Raw genomic sequence first — 24,142 nt, 5'->3', positions numbered from 1 at the left:
GCTTTCTTACACCTCAGGCTTTTAGCCCTGGGCCTCGGACAGAGTAGATATTTCAATAAATATTTACTGAACGAATAAAAGTCTCACATTCCATTTCTTCCTGCAATGTCTTTGCTTATTCTGCTTTTTCCTCCCCTTCTACTTCTATCCAAATTCTACCCTTTCCTCAAGGTTCCGTTCAACTTTATTTTCCACAAAGCTAAGCCATTTGCTCCAGCTCAACTTCTCTGTCCTGACTTTGTGTCTGCCTGGAATCCTGCCTGCTCTTCACTTTATCTACCTGGCAAATTCCTACTTATCCTTTAAACCCAGCTCAAGTATCACCTCTACCAGGAAGGCTTCCCATGGGTCTCTCCTCTTGTTACTGCCCAGGTTCGTGGTACCTCTGACCACCTACACATTTCATCATGATTATTCATTTAAGTGCCATTTTTATGTAAATATGTATTGAACACCTAATACATGCCAGGAGCTAGAGAGAGTCCAAGTGTGTTCTCCCTGAGTGGCCATTTCACTTCTCAGTGTGGGCACCTCAGCCTTCAGCTTTGAGCAGAACCTCCAAACAGTAGACCATGGCACGTAGGATTTCCAGACCTTTGTTCAGAGCTACCTTTATGACTTCCTTGTCTAAAGATGACTGTTTGCTAAAGCGGAATGGGCCACCCCGTGGCAAGGGGATGTAAGAGATTTGGGGCTGCATGTTCTGGTCTCTGTTTCATCATCTGTCCCCGAAACAACTAAGCTGGAGGCTGGCTGAAGTCTCCCCAGTCAGTGCTGACTCCTCCTAGGTCTCAGCATTTGGTGAGGCTCTCCTGCATGCTCGGCTACCTTTGCCTCATTGTTTTTCAAGTTTTGTGTTGTTGTTATTGCCCTTTTAACCAGTTAACTCTACATTTACACGTTTTTCTCCTAGAGTTTTTTTTTTTAATAACTTTAAATAATTAGAATAGTAATACTTAACCCAGTATAGAAATTATAGTAATACAGGAAAAAAAATAAAGAATAAAATAATTTGTCCATCATCCTGCCACCCAAAATAAAAATTTTGGAGATACTTATTTCCAGTCTTTTCAGGTTGTTTATATTACAAAATGAATTCCAGTGTTGTTAAATTTTTTTTCTTATTTTCTATTTTACCTTTATTTCATTGTTTACTCTTACTACTTATTTAATGTAACACTAAAACACTCAGGGAGATTGGGGTTACATAAAAGTTTATATGGTGCTGTTCTACATAAAATCGGAGAAAGACAGTTCAGTTGATTTAATAGAGGTAGGGGCTGTTTTTTTCCTCTTGATTTTGATAAGGACAGAAACTTACACAGTGATATGAACCAAGTTGACAAAAATAATTTGTATTTTAGGCTTTGAACATTAGAGAGGTGTATTACTTATTGCTTCACACAGTAGACAGTACATATTTGGAATGGGTTATCTTTGAAAGTGGATAAAGATTGAAAATACAAATAGGTGCAAAATAGGTAAAGATACATTTACAGAGCTGTGTTGGACACAGTGTCAAACTAGGATGTTTCAGAAGTCATTCAAAGCAGGTTGCATTTTTGAGGACAACCATAGCCTCCTGCAAACATCCCTTGGTGTGCTTTCCTGAAAGCAGATACTGGTTTGAATAGCCTGTGAGTCTGCCTTAGTATGGAAATTGCCATTTTTTAATGTGGGATCAATGCACCTGGGTTGTGTGTTACAAAACCACACTTGAACTTCTTTGGGAGTTCCTTAGCAGGTTCACATCTTCCCAGGAAGGAGCAGGGGTGGTGGCATGGGGGAGAGCATAGGACATCTGGCCCTAGGGTGTTGCAGCAGCAGGAGTCCAGGGTTTCTGCCTGAGTGTTAACTTCCTCTTCTCAAGCCGACTTCCTCCATTTAGTGGAAAACTGGTTTCACATGATTCCCAAGCCTCAGATCCCCTGGTGTGTCTGCTGGGAGGGGCCTCTCCTCTTAGTTCCAGTTTGAAACCTTTCAAAACAGCCTTCTGACCAGTCCTGCTGTGGTCACATGCAGTCCCACCCTCCACCTCCAACCTGTTACTTCAGTAATCACATACCTACTGTAGCCAGGGAGGGCAGGCTTCACTGTAAGCACAAGGTGCAAGAGGAGGACAAAGTGGGCACTTGAGGATAAAGAGTGCTTTTCTGGAAGAAGGAAAGGGTCCAGGATAGACAGCAGAGGAACTAGCTACCACGTCATTCACCAGTGGGACTCTGAGCTCTGGCCAGAAACCTCAGCCACTCGTGAGCTGTCTTGCCTACGGCCAGCATTAGGGGTTTCTCAGTTGCTGGTTGTCTCTTTGACTGACTTGTATATAGGTATGGCAGAGGTTTATTTGTATGGAGAATTGGGTTCTAGCTGTAACTTATACTTGCCTTCATTTAGTCAAAGTTTGTATAATTTTTAGGAAGCCCAGCTTCTAGGCCTGCATCTTCTAGCTGTTCATTCATATAATTGTATTTGACCCTCTTGATGACCTTGGGAAGCAGTTAAGGCAAGCTTTATTATCACCATTTTGCACATCGGGAAACCAAGACTCAGAGAAGTCAAATAATCTGTCAACATACAATAGAAATCCAGTGGCAGAGACTGTCAGCTCTCTCAAGTCCTTTTCCAGGACTCCTGCATGTGTCAGAGGCCACTCTGCTGACTGAATAATGATACCTCACCACTATGGGAGAGGCCAGAGGACCAGGAAAGGCTGGTCTCAAACTGCTCTCAGTTTGATGACTGGGGACTAGATATACCTCCTTCCCTGGAACCAAACCTGGTTGCTCTCAGTCACCCCAATCGGGTCTGTCTTTTCTAGCATTCCAGAATTTTTCCTGCTTCCCACATAGTTCATGCTCCATCTCAATATGTTTGCTGGTCTTTGTGGCTCTGAGTTGGCTATGAACCTGAATTTTTTTACTAGCTTCTTCTCCAGTGCACAGGTCGTTCCTAGAAATATGGTTGTTGATAGGGACAACCCTGAAAGAATGGAGATTTTGTCTTCTGTGGTCCTGCTGAAGGCTAGTTATCTAATTTTTATTTTTTTCTCCAAAGCTTCAAAAGGAAGTTATGCTTAGAGGAACCTATTACTTCAGTAATCACATTATTTTCCTGGTGTATGTCTCTCTTGCTTTCTTGGTTTGCCTCTTGTAGTCTTTGAAGAAACAAAGAGCTTCAAAGCCAGGAAAATGACCCAGATGTCTTTGACAGCAGTGCTGATGTTTTGGGGAGGGAAGGCATATAGCTGTTACTGAAATTAGTGTTTCTGGAGGCTGCAAGTTACTTGAAAATTATGCTGATTTGTCTTGCATGCATCGTATTTGTGTCCTACCAAAGTGTTTCCAAGGAAGTATCTGGCAAACAGGCAGGAGGGTGCCAGGGGTCGGGGGAAGGGGAGGGTCTGAATATGTTCTGATGGCTGAAGTCTGAAGAAAATGAACTGGAACCTATTTAGGATGTAGTATTGCATAAGCATGAGAGTGATAATCTCATCTCTCTTTTTCTTTTTTCTATTGGATCTTCTTAAGAAACCTGAATAGCCTTGATATGGTATCTAAAAATAAAGTGAATGGTGCTTTGATGTCTGTACTTTCTCCTCTATGTAACAGTGGGTGTATGTTTCTCAGAGCGTATCTCCTATGTGCCAAAAATCAGACAAGCTCAGGAACAAATGTCCATTGATTCCAAGTCGTAAGAACAATTGGCAAAAATCACTTGTCTTTTGTCTTTGAACTTTAAATGCAGTGAAAAAAACTTGTCTTAACCAAGAGAGGGATAAGAAAGAGCTGCCAAGTTTGAAAAACCTGCTTGATAAATAACTTCATATCAACTGTACAACAACCTGTACTGTATAGTCTGTAGATGAAAAATCATGTACTATTTTGGCTTGTACAATACTTTGTGACTAACTTTAAAAAATACAGAATGGTTAAGTCTGTGCATTGATATGTGCCATGTAACCTAATTTTTAAGCATTAAAATGTCACAAATATCTGGGGGTGGTGGGGAGAAGTACATGCAGCTATGTGTAGAATATTGTAAACTCTAATAGGAAGATCAGTTTTCTTTTCTTGCCATTGGTCAAATGTTTCATCTGTTTTTGTCACTAGGTGTTTCTTATATCCCACAACCAGTTGCTCTCTCTTATCCTTCTTACATGTATTTTTGGATCCTGCCCCTTTCTCTTTTTAGCTTTCCCAGCTCTCCCTCCTTTCTCTTGCTTCTGCCCCATGGCTGGGTCTACTGGCTGGATTACAGTAGCTGGAGTGCAGCTCATTAGATGACTCTGCCAGTTTTTAAGGATGAGGAGGACAGGACAAGAGAGGGAAAGTTTTAAATGTTTACATCATAGGAGAATAGTCATATCAGGATCATTGTGTTTCCAAGCTGCAGTTTGTGGTTTTTAAGTTAAGAGGTATGGGACTTCAGATTAAGAGTTTCTTTACAGTATTATAGTTTAAAACGTTGGCTCTGGATAATAGTTGACTGAGCTTAAATCCTGACTCTATAGTTGACTTGCACTCTGACCTTCAGGCAAGTTTTTCATCCCCAAAAGTGGAAATTAATATGGCACTTACTATGTGACCAATATAAAGGACTTAAACAGTGCCTGGTAGACAGTAAATGGTCAATACATATTAGCTGTTATTTTTTATTTTACATTCATTAGACACAGTTGTCTCTTTGTCACTAGTATGTTTTCTTTAAAGTACAGATGTCAGGAAAGTAGCAATCAGAGATTCCGTGTTTGTTGAGGGTTTTTTGTTTTGTTTTGTTTTGACAGAGTCTCGCTCTGTCGCCCAGGCTGGAGTGCAGTGGCATGATCTCAACTCACTGTAACTTCTGCCTCCTGGGTTCAAGCGATTCTTATCAAGCGATTCTCATGCCTCAGCCTCCCAAGTAGCTGGGATTACAGCATGTGCCACCACACCCAGCTAATTTTTGTATTTTTAGTAGAGATGGGGTTTCACCATGTTGGCCGGGCTGGTCTCTAACTCCTGGACTCAAGTGATCTGCCCATCTCAGCCTTTCAAAGTACTGGGATTACAAGTGTGAGCCACCGTGCCCAGCCTGTGGAAGTATTTAGATCAGGATAGTAAAGAGATGGAAGATTTGCTGCCAGAGTTAATGGTGACCAGTGGGACATACAATTGAATCTTTACAGAGAATATAGAGACCATGAGGATAACTACTATGGAATCAGTTACTTTTAAGGAACCAGAGGGGCAGAGCTTGAGATAATTGGGAAGTTTAACATATTATTAAACCTAAAATGGCCAGCAAGACTGATAGCTGCTTCTCAGTTGTCTGAGTTTTTCTTTTTTTGTGAAAATACTTTTTTAGCCAGCATGACTATGTCATCTCTTAGATAAAAGAGTAAAAAAAGACAAAGTGTATAGCTACTCTTTTAAAAATAGAGTCGGAAGCATAGTTTTGGAAGAAGGTGTCTCATATGAGTAAATTTTCTAGACAAGTGAAATTTGGCTCTTTTAGTATCAAAACTTGCTTTTATAATTTCTTATTGAGTTTTTTCTAAAACTGAACAATTCATTTATGTTATGTTTATTGAGTATATCTCATGTGCCAGAAACACCACTGGAACTTTACATTATCTTGATTTTTACATATAAAATGCATTGTGTTCTGGCTTTTAAACAAGATACACTGGTTCTAATTTAATATTTTCTTGGAAGACTAATTGTTAAGCCTTTATATAACTCTGTGCTTAGATTTTGTGACTTTTATATTTTGATCTTATTATTCCCTACATATTCCTGATTTTTTCCACGTAGTTGAAGGAAGGGAAACTGATTGTTAATTGATTGCTTATTATGTGTTCTAGGCAATTTCACGTACATTTCATTTCAATCTAACAGAAACATGTAAAATTATTATTATTATACCCATTCTATAGATGAAACAACTGAACCACAGAGAAGTTGAGTATCTTGCACAGAGTCACACTGCTGAGTCAGGAGAGGAGCTGAGATTGGCGTATGAACCCATCTGACTCTAGGTCCAATGTTCTTTCTGTGCTGACATCATTGAAGAAATAGACATAAGTTAAAAGTAGGTTTATAGATCATGACCCTTCCTCACACTCCCTCTCTCTTTTCTAATTCTTTCCCATTACTCTAAAAGCAGGGTTTTCTTCTCTAATTAATTTAGCTATTCTTCACCTGTGCTAGATGTAAGTAAAATATAGCAGAAGTTAGAAAAAGGATGGAGCTTCCAAACCTGTTGGGTGAGAAGCTAGTCCGTGAAATAACCCAGGATTTTCTCAGAGTAAATGGAAACTTTTTTTCCTTTAACTTTCTTTAACTTTTCCTTTCTTTAACTTTGATAGAGTTAATTTATAGTTACAAGTAATTTTGTGTGCTTAATACCAGGTATAGACTAAGGAATTTATCAGAAATATTATAGTAAATGAACTCTTTTTCTCATACCAAGTCTTCAAAGTTCAGTCAGGGTAAATCTACCCTCCCATAAAAGCAGTGAAAAAACTGGCAAAGATAGCAAAAGCAACTTTTCAGAACCCCTGAAATTAGCCAAAGGCTTCCAACAGTTTGAGAAGTGTTTATTCAAGAAAATCTTCTGAATCTTATTAGGAACAGCAGGGTTTGTGGGATTGTAACTTGAACTACTCCCATTTCCTCTCCTCAGCTCTGCAGTAGCCTTGAAAACCAGCAGTCTTGCAAACACGGTACTTGTAAAAACCAACAGCCTTCAACCATTGGATAGGATAGGCCTAGATGGAAGATCCTCAAGAAGTCCCATTCCCAGAGCATTGTCCCTATTTGACTTTTCTCACAGCTCCTTGGAAAAGTCTCATTTGCAGGGCATAGTTGTTATTTGACCTACCTTGGAGCTCAGAGCTTGCTCTGTTCCCACAGAGCCGTATCTTCAGGGTATTTGTCAAAAACAATCAGTGACAATCGTTTAATATTGTAGCTTCTGAGGGGTCAATACCAGTTGCACAAATAAAACCTGGCCAAAACCTAAGGGTAAGATATGAGGAACAAGATGTACATAGAGGCTTTAAAAAACTCTGTCATATTCCTAGGGGATTAGAAGGCTACACACATATGCAGGGCTATGTGCATGCTCAGAAGAACCTGAGAGGGCCTCAGTGTCTCACCTCTGACTGACCATGAGGTCCTGAGAAAGCAATAAATACAAACTAAAGCAGAAGATTAAAGTGCCCAAGTGTTGCAAGTATGCCTCAACCTACACACACAGCACCCCTCAGCAAAGATTGGATCACTTATTGGTTCACAGCATCAGCTAACCACTAAGCTAACTCAACGGAGACATCAGTGGCTGCACACTGCAAGAAATACGGACTTTACAGAATTAGTCCAGAAAAGTCACTAAACAAACAAACAGCAACAACTGCAATAACTATAAAAAACAGCAACAACAAATCCTGGGGAGTTGGGACAGGAGAGTCTAATTTCCAGAATTGCCACATTTATTATTATCTCAAGTGCTCAGTTTTTTTGTTTTTTTCTTTTTAACAAAAAGCATGAGACATACATCCACAAACAAGAAAGTATGACCCATACACAATAGAGAAAGTAGTCAATAGAAACTGTCTCTGAGGGGTCTGAGATGTTGGATTTATTCTACAAAGATTTTATTCAGCTGCTATCAACATTGTCAAAAAACTAAAGAACACCATGTCTAAAGAATGAAAGGCAAGTATGCCAATGAAGTTTCACCAAATAGAGAATATCAATAGACAGATAAATTGTAAAAGGATCTAAATTCTGGATTTGAAAAGTATAATAACAAATGAAAAATTCACTAGTGAGCTCAACAGCAGATTTGAGCTGGCAGAGGAAAGAATTAGAAAACTCAAAGACAGGTCAATTGAGATTATCCAGGGTGAGGAACAGAAAGAAAAAGCATAAAGAAAACTGAACCTGAATGTAGTCCCAGAGACCTGTAGGACACCATCAAGTCTACTATTATATGCATTATGGGAATCCCAGATGAGAAGAGAAGGGTGGGAGAGGAATATTTGAAGAAATAATGCCAAATACTTCCCAAATTTGATTTTAAAAATATTTGTCTGCACAACTAATGAGTGCAGGAAACTCTAAATAGGATAAATCCAAGGAGATCCATACCTGCGTGTATCATAGTCAAACTGTGAAAAGACAAGGAGAATCTTGAAAGCAGTAAGAGAAAAATGACTCATCAAATAAAAGGGATCCTCAATAAAATTAACAGCTGACTTCTCATTAGAAGCTATGGTGGCTGGAAGTGAATGGGATGACATATTTAAGGTGCTGAAATAAAAAGTCTCAACAAAGAATTCTGTATCTGTCAAAAGTATCTTTCAAAACTGAGGAAGGAACCAAGACATTCTAAGATAAAGGGAAACAGAATGTGTCACTAGCAGACCTGTCCCACAAAAATTATGAAGGGAGTTCTTCAGATTAGAAGGATAAGGCACTAGATGATAACTTGAATCCACATGAAGAATAAAGAGCACTAGTAAAGATAAATACAGATATAGACATAAAAGCACAAATATATTTTTGTAACTCTTTTGGGTGATAACTACATAAAGCAATAACTATAAACTATGTTAACAGGCTTATAATACATAAAGATGTAGCTTGTATGACAGTAGCACAAAGGAGAGGAGAGGAAAAGGAATATGCAGAAAACTTACTAAATACTCTTGAAACTTAGTTAATACTAATCTGAACTACATTGTAAGTTAAGATACTAACTGTAATTCCCAGGATAACCACTAAGAAAATAACTCCTTTAAATGAAAGAAACAACAAAGGATCAAAAATGGTACCCTAGAAAACATCTATTTAACTCAAAAAAAGACAGTAATGGGGAATCCAAAGGAATATGACATACAGAAAACAGAGCTAAATGGCAGATGTAAATCCTACCTTATCTATAATTATATTAAATATAAATGCGCTAAGCACTTCCATTAAAAGGCAGAGATTGGCAGAATGGGGGGAGGAAAACTCCTGACCCAACTATATCGTATCTACTAGACACACTTACACACTCTTTAAATTTAAAAACAAAAATCGGTTGAAAGTAAATGAATGGGAAAAGATATACAATACAAACAGTAACTGAAGGAAAGCTGGAGTGGCAATACTAGTATCAGATGAAATCAACTTTATGATAAAAATTATTACTAGACATGTAACAGTCTGTTGGGAAGATATCGCAATTATAAACGTGTACACCCAATGACAGAGCCCCAAATTACATGAATCAAAAACTGACAGAACTGAAGGGAGAGGTAGACAATTGAACAATAACAGTGTTTTTTTAGAGAAAGAGTCTCACTCTGTCACCCAGGCTGGAGTACAGTGGTGTAGTCACAGCTCACTGCAGCTTTAAGCTCCTGGGCTCAAGTGATCCTCCCACCTGAGCCTCCTGAGTAGCTGGGACTATGGGCACATGCCACCACACGTGTATTTTTGTAGAGACAGGGTTTCACCACGTTGCCCAGGCTGGTCTTGAACTCCTGGGCTCGAGCAATCTGCCCACCTTGGCCTCCCAAAGTGCTGGAGTACAGGCATGCACCACCATGCCCAGCCAAGATTTTCTTTTTATTACTGATTTCAAAGTATTATTGTGATGTATAGTTTTATTCCTGTTTCTTATGCTTTGGGTTCATTGAGCTTCTTGGATTTGTAGTTTTCATCAAATTTGGAATGTTTCAGACTTATTTTCTTCAAATTTTTTTTCATTCCCTCTTCTCCTTTTGGAAACTCCAGTTATACATATATTAAAATGCATAAAGTTGTCCCTTAGTTTACTAATACTCTTTTTTCTTCAAGTTTTTTTCTCTGTGTTCCCATTTTAGATGGTTTCTATTACTGTGTCTTCAAGTTCATTTATCTTTTCTTCAGCTATTAATTTTATCCAGTGTGTTTTTCATCTTTAGAAATTCAGTTTAGGTGTTTTGTTTTGTTTTGTTTTGTTTTGCAATCTTCTGTCTCTAATTAACTTGTCCATGAGAAATGTTGTTTTTAAAGACTTTGTCTATCAATTCTATTATCTTGTATATTAATACCCCTCTTTCAGTAATTGATTCTGTTTGCTCATTATGGGCCATATTTTTCTGCTTCTTTGAATGCCTCATAGGATTTGATTAGATGGCAGACATTGTGAATTTTGTCCTTTTGGGTGATGAGTATTTTTGTGTTTCTATAAATATTCTTGAACTTCATTCTAGGACACAGTTACTTTGAAAGAATTGGATACTTTTAGGTCTTGCTTTTATAATTAGTTTGGTGGGACCAGAGCAGCAAATAGGGCTGACTGTTCCCTACTACTGAGTACCCTTTTGAGTACTATACTCTTTTGAATTGTGAGGTTTTACAGTGATTCTGGGACTAGGCACAATTCAAGACCCTGAGGGAGTGTGAAGTACTCTTCCCTCAAATCTGTTTAGATGGGTTTTCTCCTGGCTCTTGGGTAGTTTCATCACATGCCTGCACTGATCGTATTCAAGTGGGACCCTCTGCAGATCTTTGGGGTCTTGTTTCTTTTTAGCCCTCTCCTTTCCTGTGTGCTGACCTATGAACCCCAACCACATTGGTGTCTCTGGAATTCTCAGCATCATCTCTTCAATTCAGTGAGTCAGCTAGGCTTTACTGGGTTCTCCCTTTCTGCACTGTGGCCTGGAAACTCTTTTAAAGCAGCAAGCTGGGCAATCATAGGGCTCATCTAATTTGTTTCCCACCTCTCAGGGACTCCTGCATGGCTTGTGTGTAGTGCCTTGAGAATAGTTGTTTCATATGTTTTATCTGGTGTTTTGTGGGTTTTTGTTGTTGTTTCAGAGGGTTAATTGAATTCCTGTTATTCCATCGTGGTGGAAAGTAGAAATCTTTCTTTTTTTTTTCTGTAGATACTTAATGTCACTATTAGTTTAAGAAAAAAATGGTCATATTTTAACCATTCATGGGTAAGCCAACTTCTAAAATATATCTGCTCTATTTAAGCTTATGAAGATCTAAAGTAGAGTAAAGGGAGTGGGAGCCATAGAAAAATAAAAGAGAGTAAAATCTCCTTTCTTTCATCCTTTCTCTTTTGCTCTTTTGGTAAATTGTTGCTATGCTCCCTTACTAATCAGTGCCCCATTGTTCCTTTTGGTAATAGGGACATTTCAAGAGTTCCATGAATATGCCACTCAAAATATATGATGAGTGTTACCAATAAAATAGTCATGGTTATTATGTTTTAATGTGTGTGATAAAAACTTGATGGTTTTGGTACATCGAAAACTCATCGAAAACAATATTTAAATTGAATTTCCTCTTAATATCTTATACCCAGATGTAGTCCAGATAGGTTAAAAATATAATTTCTAAATATTAGATGAAAATATAGGCAATTCACATAATCTTAAGAAAAGGCCTTTCTAAGTGTGATATAAAGGATACAACCATAATGAAAAAGATTGATATGATTGCATGAAGATTTTTTATCTTTTATATGGCAAAAGTCATTATGAGCAGGATTAAAAACATAGTTAATATCCTTAGTATATAAAGATACCTCACAAAGTAGTAACAACAACAAAAAAGCCAAATATCCCACTCGAAAATTAGGCAAAGGGTAATTGTGTAAAAAATATAAGTTTCAGGTAAATATGTTTACAATTCTCTACTTCATAATAACAGTAACAATTACAAATGATAGTACTACTAATAATAGCTATCATTTATTTCATGTTTCTATTTGCCTGATTATTTTAATGTTTCAGTAGATTGGCTAATTTGATACTTTGAAAAACAAGTATACTATTATTATCATTCTATAAATGGTGTTTGAGACAGGAGATTAAGACTCTTGCCCAAGGTGACAAAGCTATCTAGGTGGCTAAGCTAAGTTATCACCTAGGCCTTATGATTCTAGACCCCTGCTTCTCATCATTCCTCACAGAAATAAATTTAAACTACCTGAATATCAACTGCAGCTTGCAGAGAAATTGGTAATTTGCTGAAGATCACATCATTTGTAAGTGATAAATTGAGTTAAAAATCTTAGAAAAGTTGTGTAAGTAGAAGAAAGGAAAACAGGATAAAGTAAGGTGAGCAACAAAGCAGTTGTGTGTTTTAATTTTAGATATTCATGGTTTATTTTCAGAATATTTAAAAGATGCTTCAAAGAAGATGAAAAGTGGGCTAATGTTTGTAAAACTGGTTAACCCGTGTTCAGGTAAGTTCTCTTCTCGTAACTTGAATGTTCTTAGATGTTGTGGCTAATGAGTATATATACTTTTATGTCTTTGTGTCCTTGCTTTTGCTCTTTCTGAATAGCTTTTAAAGTTAAGATGACACCGTGACGAGAAGAAAACAAGCTGATGACATTACTAGTCTTCCCAGATAATTCATTTGACTTAAACATTTAAACAATTTCTTCTCATAATTTTAATTCACAGAACTATCCAGCCATCAGAAATACTGGCAAAACAAAAAAGTAGCATGTTTGAGTTCTCTTTAAAAACAGATTAATTTTCTTTGGCTTCTTTAAGCCAACTTTTCTTAGAGTAGTTATTCAACATTAGCCTCCATTTTTATTCATTTTATCTTATAAAGTAAAATAAACAACCAGAATTAAACAAACAAAAACAAAAACCTTTTACTTGACATGCCGAGATTTTGATTAGTTTCAGTTTTAGCTATACTTCCCTATTTTCTTCTGACCAAAAAGTAGTACATTTTTTTCTCTGTCAGGGGATGATTTTTTTTTTTTTTTGATGATATGCATTGTCTGTTGAAGAGATTCATATTTTATTGAAAAACAATTTTATTTTAACTTTAAATTCAGTGCATTTTCAGTTTTGTCTTCACATTTTTTAGGCAAAAATATTAAAGTGTATTCTAAATATGGAGTGATATGGGTGATAGTGTTTATCTCTGTGTGTAATTGTTTTTCCATTAATTTATAAGGTTTTGCATAGACACCTGATACTTGCCATATTAGAGGTTTCTCCTGGTGACAGTAATACTGAATAGTAAAAGTACGGGAGGGCCAGTGGGTAGTGCCTTGTTGTTATAGAGACATGTAAATAGAAGCAACAAGAGAAGAAACACATTCCTGACTTTCTCCAGAGTTCTTTTCTTCAAAATGAAATTGACTGTAATTGGTCAGCTATATTTAGAATTCTTAGTTATATATCAGACTAAGTTGAGGTGAGAAATATTTCTTGAAGAGAAGTTTTAGGTAGCAGTAAAGGTTCTAAAGCATTTAAGAAAAGTACACGTACAGAAGAAAGCCAGCCCTCTTTTAAAATTTCTGTTTTATCTAAATGCTCATAGACCACAGAGGAACAAATGTTTTTATTTGCTACATTGGCAGTGGGAAAGTAAAGGCTAACATTTGCTGAGTTCTTACTATGTGCCAAGTATTGGTTCAGGAAATTTACATGTGTTCTTTTTTTAATTCTTATAAAAGCCCCATGAAGAGGTTCAGTATTGTCCCCATTTTACAGATGTGGAAACAGCCACAGGAAGGTTTATGTAACTTCCCCAAGGGCATGTGCCCAGCATATGGTGGAGATAGAGTTAAACTCAACATCCTTGTCTCCAGAGATTGTGCTATGGTTAAAAGAATTTTTTTTTCATTAGTTGAAGTGATAAAACATGCAGATGTGCACAGTCTTCACCCTCTTCTGCCTCCTCCCATTTTTTTTTTTTTTTTTGTTGTTGTTGTTGTTTGGTTAAGAAAGAAAAGGAAAAAATTCATTCAGTTGAATAAAGCTTTACTCACTCCCTGTGGCTTCAGGCATGTCTGTCTTTCTCACTTAGGGTTGGCCTGTGGGGTCCATGGGCTTGGTCCCTGTCTTAGACCCTGTGTGGGGAGAGCCACACACTATCCAGAGGCAGGGACCCACGTGCCAGCTCATGTCATATGGCTGAACTATTGTGTTTTGATAGTTTAGGAATGGATATTCCCTCTTGATCTGATGGAGGATTTAAGGACAGGCTTTGTAGCAGTTAAGATAAATGACTTGCACTTTCTGATTTTTTGGTTTAAGTCCAGTGAGGATTATGGAGCTGGAAAATTACCATCTATGTATAATAGCTATAAGCTTTCCTTGGAATCAAGGAAATTTTAGAATAGACCTGTATATGTTTATGTTCATATTAGGAACATTCCTCAGAGATATTGGATAGTCTTTTGGCGGGTGTGTGTGTGTGAGAAAACTTAAAGTAAAAGACAGATTTGTCTTAACAGGAAAAGGAGCCATTTACTTGTTCAATATGTGTCTACAGCAGCTGTTTGAAGTAAAAGTTTTCAAGGAAAAACACCATTCTTGGTTTATAAATCAGTCAGTTCAATCAGGTAGGTGACTAGTGTAAGCATTTCCAATAACTAAACACATACTGCAGCTTTTCTATTCTTCACACGTGGGGTTATGGGTCTGTCACGGGGTTTGAAGTCTGGTCACTGGTTTAGCCTTCCTTGGCATCAGAGCAGGTTTAATCAAGAAAAAGGAAAGCTCATTTGAGCACTATGGTTAGGTCATCTCCTGTGTGTCTTAGACGGTAGGAAATTTTAAGCTAGCAACTCTGATTTGTCTCCTAAAACAGTGACACGTCCTGAGTTAGAAGTTAGATTTGTACATGGGGCACATATCATGTTGATTGGAAACTCTTTTGAGGATCTTTGTGTTTTTTTTGTTTTGTTTTGTTTTGTTTTGTTTTGTTTTGTTTTCTTTTGTTTTTTTGAGGCGGAGGCTCACTCTGTCGCCCAGACTGGAGTGCAGTGGCCGGATCTCAGCTCACTGCAAGCTCCGCCTCCCGGGTTTACGCCATTCTCCTGCCTCAGCCTCCCGACTAGCTGGGACTACAGGTGCCCGCCACCGCGCCCGGCTAGTTTTTTGTATTTTTTAGTAGAGACGGGGTTTCACCATGTTAGCCAGGATGGTCTCGATCTCCTGACCTTGTGATCCGCCCGTCTCGGCCTCCCAAAGTGCTGGGATTACAGGCTTGAGCCACCGCGCGCATCTTTGTGCTTTTAACATGTTACTTCCTTGAAACTGAATACTGATATGGCTTCTAACATAGGCTAGAACTTAACAAAGTTTCTTTAAAATGCTTTGTCATATACCTGCCTGCCCACCTGCTCCCCCACCCCCATACACACATACACCCCTCAGCACCAAAGTTCTGTTTCTTGTGGTGTTCCCTTAATTTGGGGACAGTGCTGACTCAAGGAAGAGTAGGCCAATGGAACTGTTCTGCCTCGTGTTCTGGGATGGGGACAGTCAGTGGGTATTCAAAGCATCCCACATCCCGCTGCCCACAGACTACAGAGGGGACTGTGTATAGAGAGAATGGCACTGCTTTCCCATGGCTTTGTCCTCAAAAGCACAGGAAATTACATTTTACTGCAGCTTTATAGATTGACTATACAGGTTTCCTAACATTGCTGTGTTCTCATTCTGTCTGTGCTTCCTCCTAACCCCTCTTTTTGCAGGGGTTTGGGAGGCTGTGTTAAAAATGATTTCTAAAGAAGAAATGGAAAGTTAAAGATCGATTTCAGGGTCTTGATTCTCTCCACACAGGAATTTGAAGCTCTTTGGAGTAAAATCTCATAGAGCACATTCTGCCTTTTGAGAGAATCACATGGACTCTCAGACCTGTATAAGAAGAGATTTGAATTTGGAATTTCACATATATTTTTCAACACTGTTTTTCACTTTGAGATTAAGGTGAAATAGCCACATTGTCTTTCCAAGACATTTAATTCCCTTTGTCCTTTTTGTGATCTGCAGGAGGTCTTCTCCACTTCGCCACACCTGTGGATCCTCTATTTCTGCTTCTCCACTACCTCATAAAGGCTGATAAGGAGGTGAGTTTCCAGTTTGGGGCATCCACAGTGAGGAAACAGAATCAACTATTTTTGCTTGATCTCCTCTCTCTGCTTTTAATGATCCAAAGGTGGATTCTACCTTCAGATCTAATATAGTAACTGGAAAAAACATGAGTCATATGGACCAGTGCAGGACAGAGCACTACTGCACAGGCCAGAGAAGCAGCACCTTACTCTTAATCCAGTCTGACCCTGGCTTGCTTGTGACCTCTGACTTGCCTGACTCACTGTGCTATGCATCTTACTGCTTGACAAAGCCTAGCAACTAACACTCCTTTATCATTAAGTATTCCTTACCCTTGAAATACAAAACAGGTATTTAAAATTGACCACATGTCTTAGGAGAGGAAAATTTATCTTCTTTAGTGAGAGACTGTGGAATAGGTAACCTGGGGCAGGTCCAGTAGAAGCTCATTAATGGGGATGTGCTAGTTGAGACTTAAGGAATCCCAGATGGATAAAATTTACCTTTGGAATAGAAATAAAGACACAGCTTACTAATAGTAATAATTTTAGCTAGAATTTCTGCAATATTTTGGTCTCAGGATACATTTCCAATTAAAATTATTAAGGGTTCCAAAGAGCTTATGTTTCTGTGGGTTCTAGCAATACTCACTCTTAGAAATTAAAGCTAAGAAATTTAAAAACTATTTATTTAAAAGTTAAAAATAATAAGACCATTACATGTTAACATAAATAACACATTTTTTATTGAAACAACCAAATTTAATGAGGCATGTGGCATTTTTGCATTTTTGCGAATCTCTTTAGTGTTTGGCTTAATTAGAAGACAACTGGATTCTTATATCTGATTCTGCTTTCAGTCTGTTTCCATACGTTATTTTGGTGAGATTATATGAAAAATATGCGGCCCCATACATCTTTGTAGTTAGAAAAGGAAGAAATAATGTTACAGCCTTTTAGATTATTGTGGATATTTTCTTTAATACTACCTAAAAAATCAACAAGTGGTAGTTTTTTAAAGTTTAGTTGCAATGTGGAATCTGAAACTTTGTCAGTTAACTTTTTACGCTCTGTTACATTAAAATCCATTGGTCTATCTTGCACTTAAAATGGATCTTTTTTGGCCGGGCATGGTTGCACACACCTGTAATCTCAGCACTTTGGGAGGCCGAGGCCGGCGGATCTCGAGGTCAGGAGATCGAGACCATCCTGGCTAACACGGTGAAACCCCGTCTCTACTAAAAATACAAAATTAGCCGGGCGTAGTGGCAGGCGCCTTCCAAATGTTGACACATCTCATTTTATACACACACACACACACACACTCCCTTTTGTTAATGTTACCACTGATCTCATCAGAAAGCTCTTTAGGTATTGAGAAGCTGTCATAGTGGCAGAAATTTTCTACAATTCTGATTTTTGCTTCAAAGCTCAAATTTTATTATTGGCTGTAAATACTGTCAATCTTTCCCTTGAAATGACAGGCTCACTTCATTCATATTCGGCCTAATACCGGGGCCTGAATCACCATAATTCCTAGTGGGTTTTTCAAATAAAAATGGTATCTGTGAAAAAGCAGCTGGTTCTGCTTGCAACTAAGCCAGCCCCAGGGAGAACATGCTCTTCCTGGTAATCAGCTTACCTTTGGTTAAGCATCCAAAGGCCTTTAGCCATATCTCACTTTCATCATAGATAATTTACAAGACTTGTGTTTAAGAGTCAAGATTTAAGTAAAATTAATTGCTTTTACTACTTACTCAATGATATTCTTAAGTGATACTGGCATTTTTTAAACTGCACATAAATGGCAATGAGGATCCAAATGATGGCTTGGACAGTCTGGTGCCACCACCAGACTCGTGCTAAGGAGCCAGCAGTTTTACCCACCATTGCATTTGAATCATCAGTGCAGATGTCCACACAGTGAAAATGCAGATAGCATCTTAGCAGTATTAGGAAAATAGCTTTGAGCTTGGGTACTTCATGACCCAGGGATCCATCAACCATAGTTGGAAAATCTTTTAATTAATAATTTTAAGTGATAAGTGTTACTCAAACTGCTTAGAAGAATTTGGTTTTTTTGTACTCTCATGTTTGCATAAAGTTTGAACACTTATAAATTTCTTGCTTAATCCTTAGACCAAATTCCTGAAACCTCCATTTGGTAGGTAAATTAATTTAAGTTGCTATAAATGCTGAAAGTCATAAAGTATCAATGCATGCTTTCTCTTGATGCAGCTTAGCCTCTTTTAGCCTCCTCCTTCCCTGCCCTCTGCCCTTCACTGTGGATTAGTGAAGTTTTATCCCTTCATTTAATCATGTGTCCGTTTATCTGGAAGCTACTGTGATGGCCAGTATAACGAGGGCACACAAGCTGTGAGGCTGGTAAGCCTCGTGTCTTTAAGGAACAGAAATGGTCCTAATCACCACCAGGAAGGCCCTGGGGAATATTCAGTGAGGAATTTGAAAACCTCAGTGGCTCACCTATGTGGTGTTTTCTAGGATAAATTAATAAGCAGAAAGACACCAACCAGCCTCAGCACATGTATTGATCTGCACTTAAGGCTCCCCTCCCCTTTTTGATAGCATTTCTCCATCTCCCATTAGGACCATGACTGTGGGGGATTAACCCTATCCTGGCACTCTGAGCGTCTCTGGGGTGCTATGGAGCTCACGTTGACAGGTGCAGAATGAAGCAGAAATGCTGTTCAGGATGGTCTTTGGCTTTCATTTTAAACTATTGTACTTCCCAAACACGTCTTCCCAAGTGCCAGAAATGCCCTTTAAAGTAACACTTGAGATGTTTGGGTATTTCCTTCTCTGCATTTTAGACATGATCATTTCCTATTTAGTTAAAAATTATGATACACACTTTTGAAATGTGACCTTTTCTTTTAAACTTTATTTTAACATCAGTAAAAATAACTTTTTTTCTGGGTATCCCATTGCTACTAGCTTTATAGTCAAGGCATGTTGCTTATTGCATTTCCTTCAATGTATATATGGTAAATAAAAATAAGAATGAAACACTAGTTAGTTATGAAATTATTTTATATCATGACTGTGTGGTAGTCCATTACATATAAATATTGTTTTAGAGTAGTCAAATATTTAACATATTGATTGATCATGGAAGACTAAAGATTTAAGGTAGAAATCTAAAGACAGTAAGACTTGGGAAAAATCTGTGCATTATTCTTACTATTTGAAGGAAAAAATATTTAAATTGAGATAGTTCATGGCACTAGTTAACCTAAGAGAAAGTATGGCAAGCTATCACATGTGCTCCTAAATGATTGAAAAGATTTTACCCTTAAAACCCAAGAGAGCTGCATTTGCAGAAATTGATCAGACACAGTTTTTGTGTCTTCAGGAGGAGTTGTCAGTACACGAGAGATAGAGCGAGCTAGAAGTGGGGCATGGGCAAGGCCATATATCTGGTACAATCTGGTGTCCCCAAAACAGGGGGCTAATACCTTAATTTAGACAAACTTCACCTCTACTTGCTACTAGTACAGTTAAGAAAAACTGGACCTAATTCCGAAGAATGATGTTGTGAATCCATATGGTCTGCACTTCTGGCCCACTGGCAACCAGGCCATGTAAACTTCTGTGGCTCAGCCTGATTTAGCCTGTCTACAGCTTCCCAGGACTTCTCCCTCTGGCTGTCTTTTCTTTTATTCTGGTCTAAATTTGGAAGCATTGTCAAGCAGCTCTGACAGGGGTAGATTCACTTTTGTATTTTCTTTTTGTGGTGGGTGCTTCTTTCATCATCCCTAGAGTGACGATGGGGAAGCAGATGTATGTCTGGGCCTGGTCTGGGCTTGTTCCAATGTGATAGTCAGGACTCTTGCTCTGTGACCACAGCTGGTTCTTCAAATTGAATGGGTTGGACCAGCCCCAGGCAGTCTCCACCGTCTTTGCAAACTTCTGTGGCTTCCAGTGCTTTTATAGATTGATTTTGTTCCCGGTTTCATTTGGGGACTGTACACCTGAGGTAGATGGTGTGCTGCGTGGGACCCCAGTGCTCATAGGCGCTTCCTAAAGGGATCTGGGGTCCGTCCTAGAGCCTGTCCCATTGTAGGGATTCCTTAGATGGAATAGGTGGCTCTGCACTAAGTTTAAAGGCCCAGTCATGAGTAAATGTGTCTTTTTCTCTTTTTTTCTGAATGTCTTTGTTGAATGAAATGCTTGCTTTCCAACTAACTAAAGTGTTTTTTCAGGGGAAGTTTCAGCCCCTTGATCAAGTTGTGGTGGATAACATGTTTCCAAATTGCATCTTGTTGCTGAAACTTCCTGGACTTGAGAAGTTACTTCACCATGTGACAGAGGAAAAAGGTATGGTATAACTTAAAGATTTATGGCTGGTAGAAAGGATGGACTTTGCCTAAGAATGTGGCTGCTTACAGGCCCACTGAATGTAAGGCTTATTCTGTGTCCACCATAGGGAAAGTTGTCATTCAGATTTGCTAACACTGCCAGCACTGTTCCTCTATTGCTTTGGAGTGTTTAGTCTTTGAAACTACAACCATGGCAGTCTAGTGCTATGTCCCACAGGGCAGGAATCACAAGGTGTGGCTTCAGTGTCACCTCTTCTTTGCACTAGTTCTGTGACATCAGGCAAGTCACTCAGCTGCCTTCTGCCTCAGATTTCTCATTGTAAAATTACATAAAACCTGTACCTTAATAGATGGAAGCATTTATCGAGCACCTTCCAAAAGCATATGTTGCACATTAGTGCTAAGCTCTAGGTACTTATGAATAAGACATAGTCCTTTTCTTCACTTTGCGCCCAGTCTGACGGGGGTCAATGACAAACTGAGCAGTGACTGCACAGGGTAACGGAAGTGGACTCTGAATTTGCTGGGGATGCACAGGACAGGTTTCTAATCTGGCGGGGTTGGGTGAGGGGTGCAGGTGGGTAGATGTTGTGTTGCTTTCCTGGGGGAAATGACCGCTTTATGGAGTACTGAAGGATAGTCAGAGAAGCAGTTTAACAGAGGCTTAGATGTATGGAAAAGTTTGTCAGGTTCAGGAAGTTCCAAGAAGTTCAAAGTATAGGATGCTGGGGAAGGATTTAGGTTGGTAAGGAATGAGGCGGGAATGCTGGGCATGAGTCCAGATGGTAAAGGGCACTGTGTGTGTTTGAACCTTGCTTAATGTTAGTGGAGTGTGTGTGAAGTTTTAAGCATGGCAGTCTGCAGTGTGGAGAGTATATTGGAGAACCCAGGTCCACCGAGGCTGTTGCAGTGGTCCAGACAGGAGATAATGGTGGCCTTGATCTTAGGAGACAGAACAAGAAAAAAGTAGCCATTTAGAGATGGATCCAACTGCATCTGGTGGTTGGGTGGTGGTCAAGGAGAAGGAGGAGTCAAGAGTGACTTCTGGGTTTGTGCCTGACCCAAAGGATGTGTAGTGGTGGGATCCTGGACACAGGGAACATGGGCTGAAGAAGCAGGATAGGGTAATGAAGAGATGCGTTTTCGCTGTCATTCATTTAATTTTTCAGAAGGGAAAGTAAGGCAGTGTGTGTGAATGTGTTTTGACAGGTTAGAAATAGTATAAAAACTTGACTTCAGTGTCTCAAAAAATCATCCAAGTAGTTGCAGAGTTAATATGGAAACAAAGTGTGGGAACCAGAACGTTGGGCTGATAAGTAGTGGCTGTTTGGGGTCATAGATGGTTTGGCCAACTATGACAGTTCTTCTGGGACCAAGAAAGTGGTGATTCCAAGAAGTGTAAGCTTACAGTGGGAAAGAGGAGAACCTATTGATTGCATTTTATGTTTAAGGGGTCCAGTAAATTCATATTTGACCACACTTGGAGCTCCAGTTTGGAACTGAGGGATGTGTGGTGCCAAGGTTTTATCAAAGCAGTTCCATTAAAGATATTCTCTGATGCTGAATTTGGCAGAGGACAGCAATCTTTTTGTGGGTGACAAATGAAGTAACCCATAACCACTTTTAAAAGATAAAGTAATGAAGAATAATTTAATTAAGCCATGTTAATTTTTGTCAACTTAACACAAGCTGAAAATGCAGTTAACTCATTGTCCAGAATTCTGCTATTAGCTGTATAAGAACCATCATCTTAAAACCCAGAAATCTGGATTTAGAAACAGTGTTAGTGCCTCAGCATTTGTTTCCTTACGGTCTGCAGCCGAGAGCAAGAGGCTATCTCTGTCTCATCCCTTCCCTCTTGTACACTGAACCCCTGACCGTTTATTGCATCATTATCTGAACTTCTGTCTTAGTCTCCTTTGCTTCTCAATATTGCCTAACTTTTGGAAGTTCTGCACTTCCATTTTCAAAGTAGCTATATTATTGGCCTTTATATTTGCCAGATTTCGAAAATTCTAGGCGTCAATTTTTTTTTCTTTATTTTTAAGTGATGGGCAAAACATAAAATACGTTAGAATAAATTTCACGCAGTAAAAGATGTATTCAATCTCTAGAGGTTTGGCAGTTTCTTTTATCAAATTCTTCCCTTAATAAACTGCAGCCTGTGAATCTCAAAATAATGGAAGGTTTAAAACAGAACCAAAAGATTTTAGTTTTATTTTTTATTTTTTTTAAGATAAGGTCTTGCTCTATTGCCCAGGCTGTAATGCAGTGGCACAATCACGGCTCACTGCAGCCTCAATCTCTGGGGCTCAAGCAATCCTCCCACCTCAGCCTCCTGAGTAGCTAAGACCACAGGTGCAAGCCACCACGCTTAGCTAATTTTTTCGGGGTTTTTTGTAGAGATGAGGGGGTCTCTCTGTGTTACCCAGGCTGGTCTTGAACTCCTGGACTGAAGGGATTCTCCTGCCTCAGCCTCCTAAAGTGCTGAGATTATAGGTATGAGTCACCATGCCCATTCTCCAAAAGATTTTTAAATGAGGGGAAAAAATAAGTAAGATTCTCAAATGCCTCATCCTCAGAAAGACCTTTTCATCAAAATACATACAAGCATTTTCACATTACTTGCTTTACCCCTTGACCCAAAACATAAATATGTGAAATATGTTTCTTTATGGAAGATCTGTGTACAGGGACAGTGTACTGAGATAAACATCTTTTTCCATGAAGATCTACATGGATCAGCATTCAGAAGTTTACCACTGCCATAGAGTCCAAGGCGAGTACAGTACATGCACTTGTATGACAGCAAAACTTCTATGGTTATTGGTTTACGTGTATTATGTAGTCCTTGCAGTAATTTTCTTTCATTATATATTATAACCTGTGTTCTCACAAATGAGGAAACCAAGGCTTAAAGAGTTGAAGTAACTTGACTGACATTATAGAACTTGAAGTAGTAGAAGCAGGATTTGAACCTATGTCTGTCTGACAGCAACTCTTTTGCCTTCCTACTTATAGCTGTGTATGTAACACTTCCAAAATACTCTATAAGCGTTTGTGTGTGTGTATGTGTGATGTTTCATATGAAAATAAAAACTTGACTCTTTTTTTTTTCTTTTTTTTTGAGACAGGGTCTCACTCTGTTGCCCAGGCTGGAAGGCAATGTTGCAATCTTGGCTTACTACAGCCTCTGCCTCCTGGGCTCAAGTGATCCTCACATCTCAGCCTCCCAAATAGCTGGGACTACAGGTGGGCGCCACCACACCTGGCTAATTTTTGTATTTTTAGTAGAGACAGGGTTTCACTATGTTGGCCAGGCTAGTCTCGAACTCCTGACCTCAAGTGATCCACCCACCTTGGCCTCCCAAAGTGCTGGGATTACAGGTGTGAGCCACTGCACCCAGCCAAAAACTTGACTCTTTTAAAATTTATTTTTCTTTTAATTGTTTTTAGAAATAGTGTCTCACTCTGTCACCCAGGCTGGAATGCAGTGGTATCATCATGGCTCACTGCATCTTTGAACTCCTGGGCTCAAGTGATCCTCTCACCTCAGCCTCCAGGGTAACTGGGACTACAGGTGTGCACCACCATGCCCAAATAAGTTTTTTTATCTTTAGCAGAGACAAGGTCTTACTATGTTGCCCAGGCCAGTCTCCAACTTCTGGGCTCAAGCAATCCTCCCACCTCAGCCTCCCAAACTCCTGGAATTACAGGCGTGAGCCACCACGCCTCGCTTTGATTTTTCTTTTTTAATCTCATATATTCCCTCTTAACATTTTCCCTTTGTGTGGCAAAAGGAGAGAGAGACAGGGAAGGAGACAGAAAAAACTTCCATAGCTTAAGGAAATGTCCATTCTTATCCCTCCAGGGAACTTCCTAGAGCTTCTAGTAGACACTATGTGACCCCACGGGCCTTCTTCTAGTGATTGCGTTGGGTACTGGCTACTTATGTGAAT

The 24,142-nt window shown here is 39.0% G+C and overlaps 1 protein-coding gene across 2 annotated transcripts in view; it reads left to right on the top strand.

The window, feature by feature from the left end:
* Positions 1-24,142, top strand: part of RNASEH2B (ribonuclease H2 subunit B) — a 61,056-nt gene that overhangs the window by 5,363 nt on the left and 31,551 nt on the right. For both annotated transcript variants that reach the window (XM_017873741.1, XM_017873740.1), the window contains exons 2-5: positions 12,145-12,216; positions 14,239-14,346; positions 15,782-15,858; positions 20,067-20,181. In XM_017873741.1, coding sequence (XP_017729230.1) covers positions 12,145-12,216; positions 14,239-14,346; positions 15,782-15,858; positions 20,067-20,181 — 372 coding nt within the window. The remainder of the gene's footprint in view (positions 1-12,144; positions 12,217-14,238; positions 14,347-15,781; positions 15,859-20,066; positions 20,182-24,142) is intronic.

The sequence above is a fragment of the Rhinopithecus bieti genome, unplaced genomic scaffold (assembly GCF_001698545.2).
Source record: "Rhinopithecus bieti isolate Rb0 unplaced genomic scaffold, ASM169854v2 scaffold_7398, whole genome shotgun sequence".
Taxonomy (NCBI): Eukaryota; Metazoa; Chordata; class Mammalia; order Primates; family Cercopithecidae; genus Rhinopithecus; species Rhinopithecus bieti.
The sequence above is the reverse complement of the archived record's forward strand: the minus strand, read 5'-3'. Positions and strand labels throughout refer to the sequence as shown.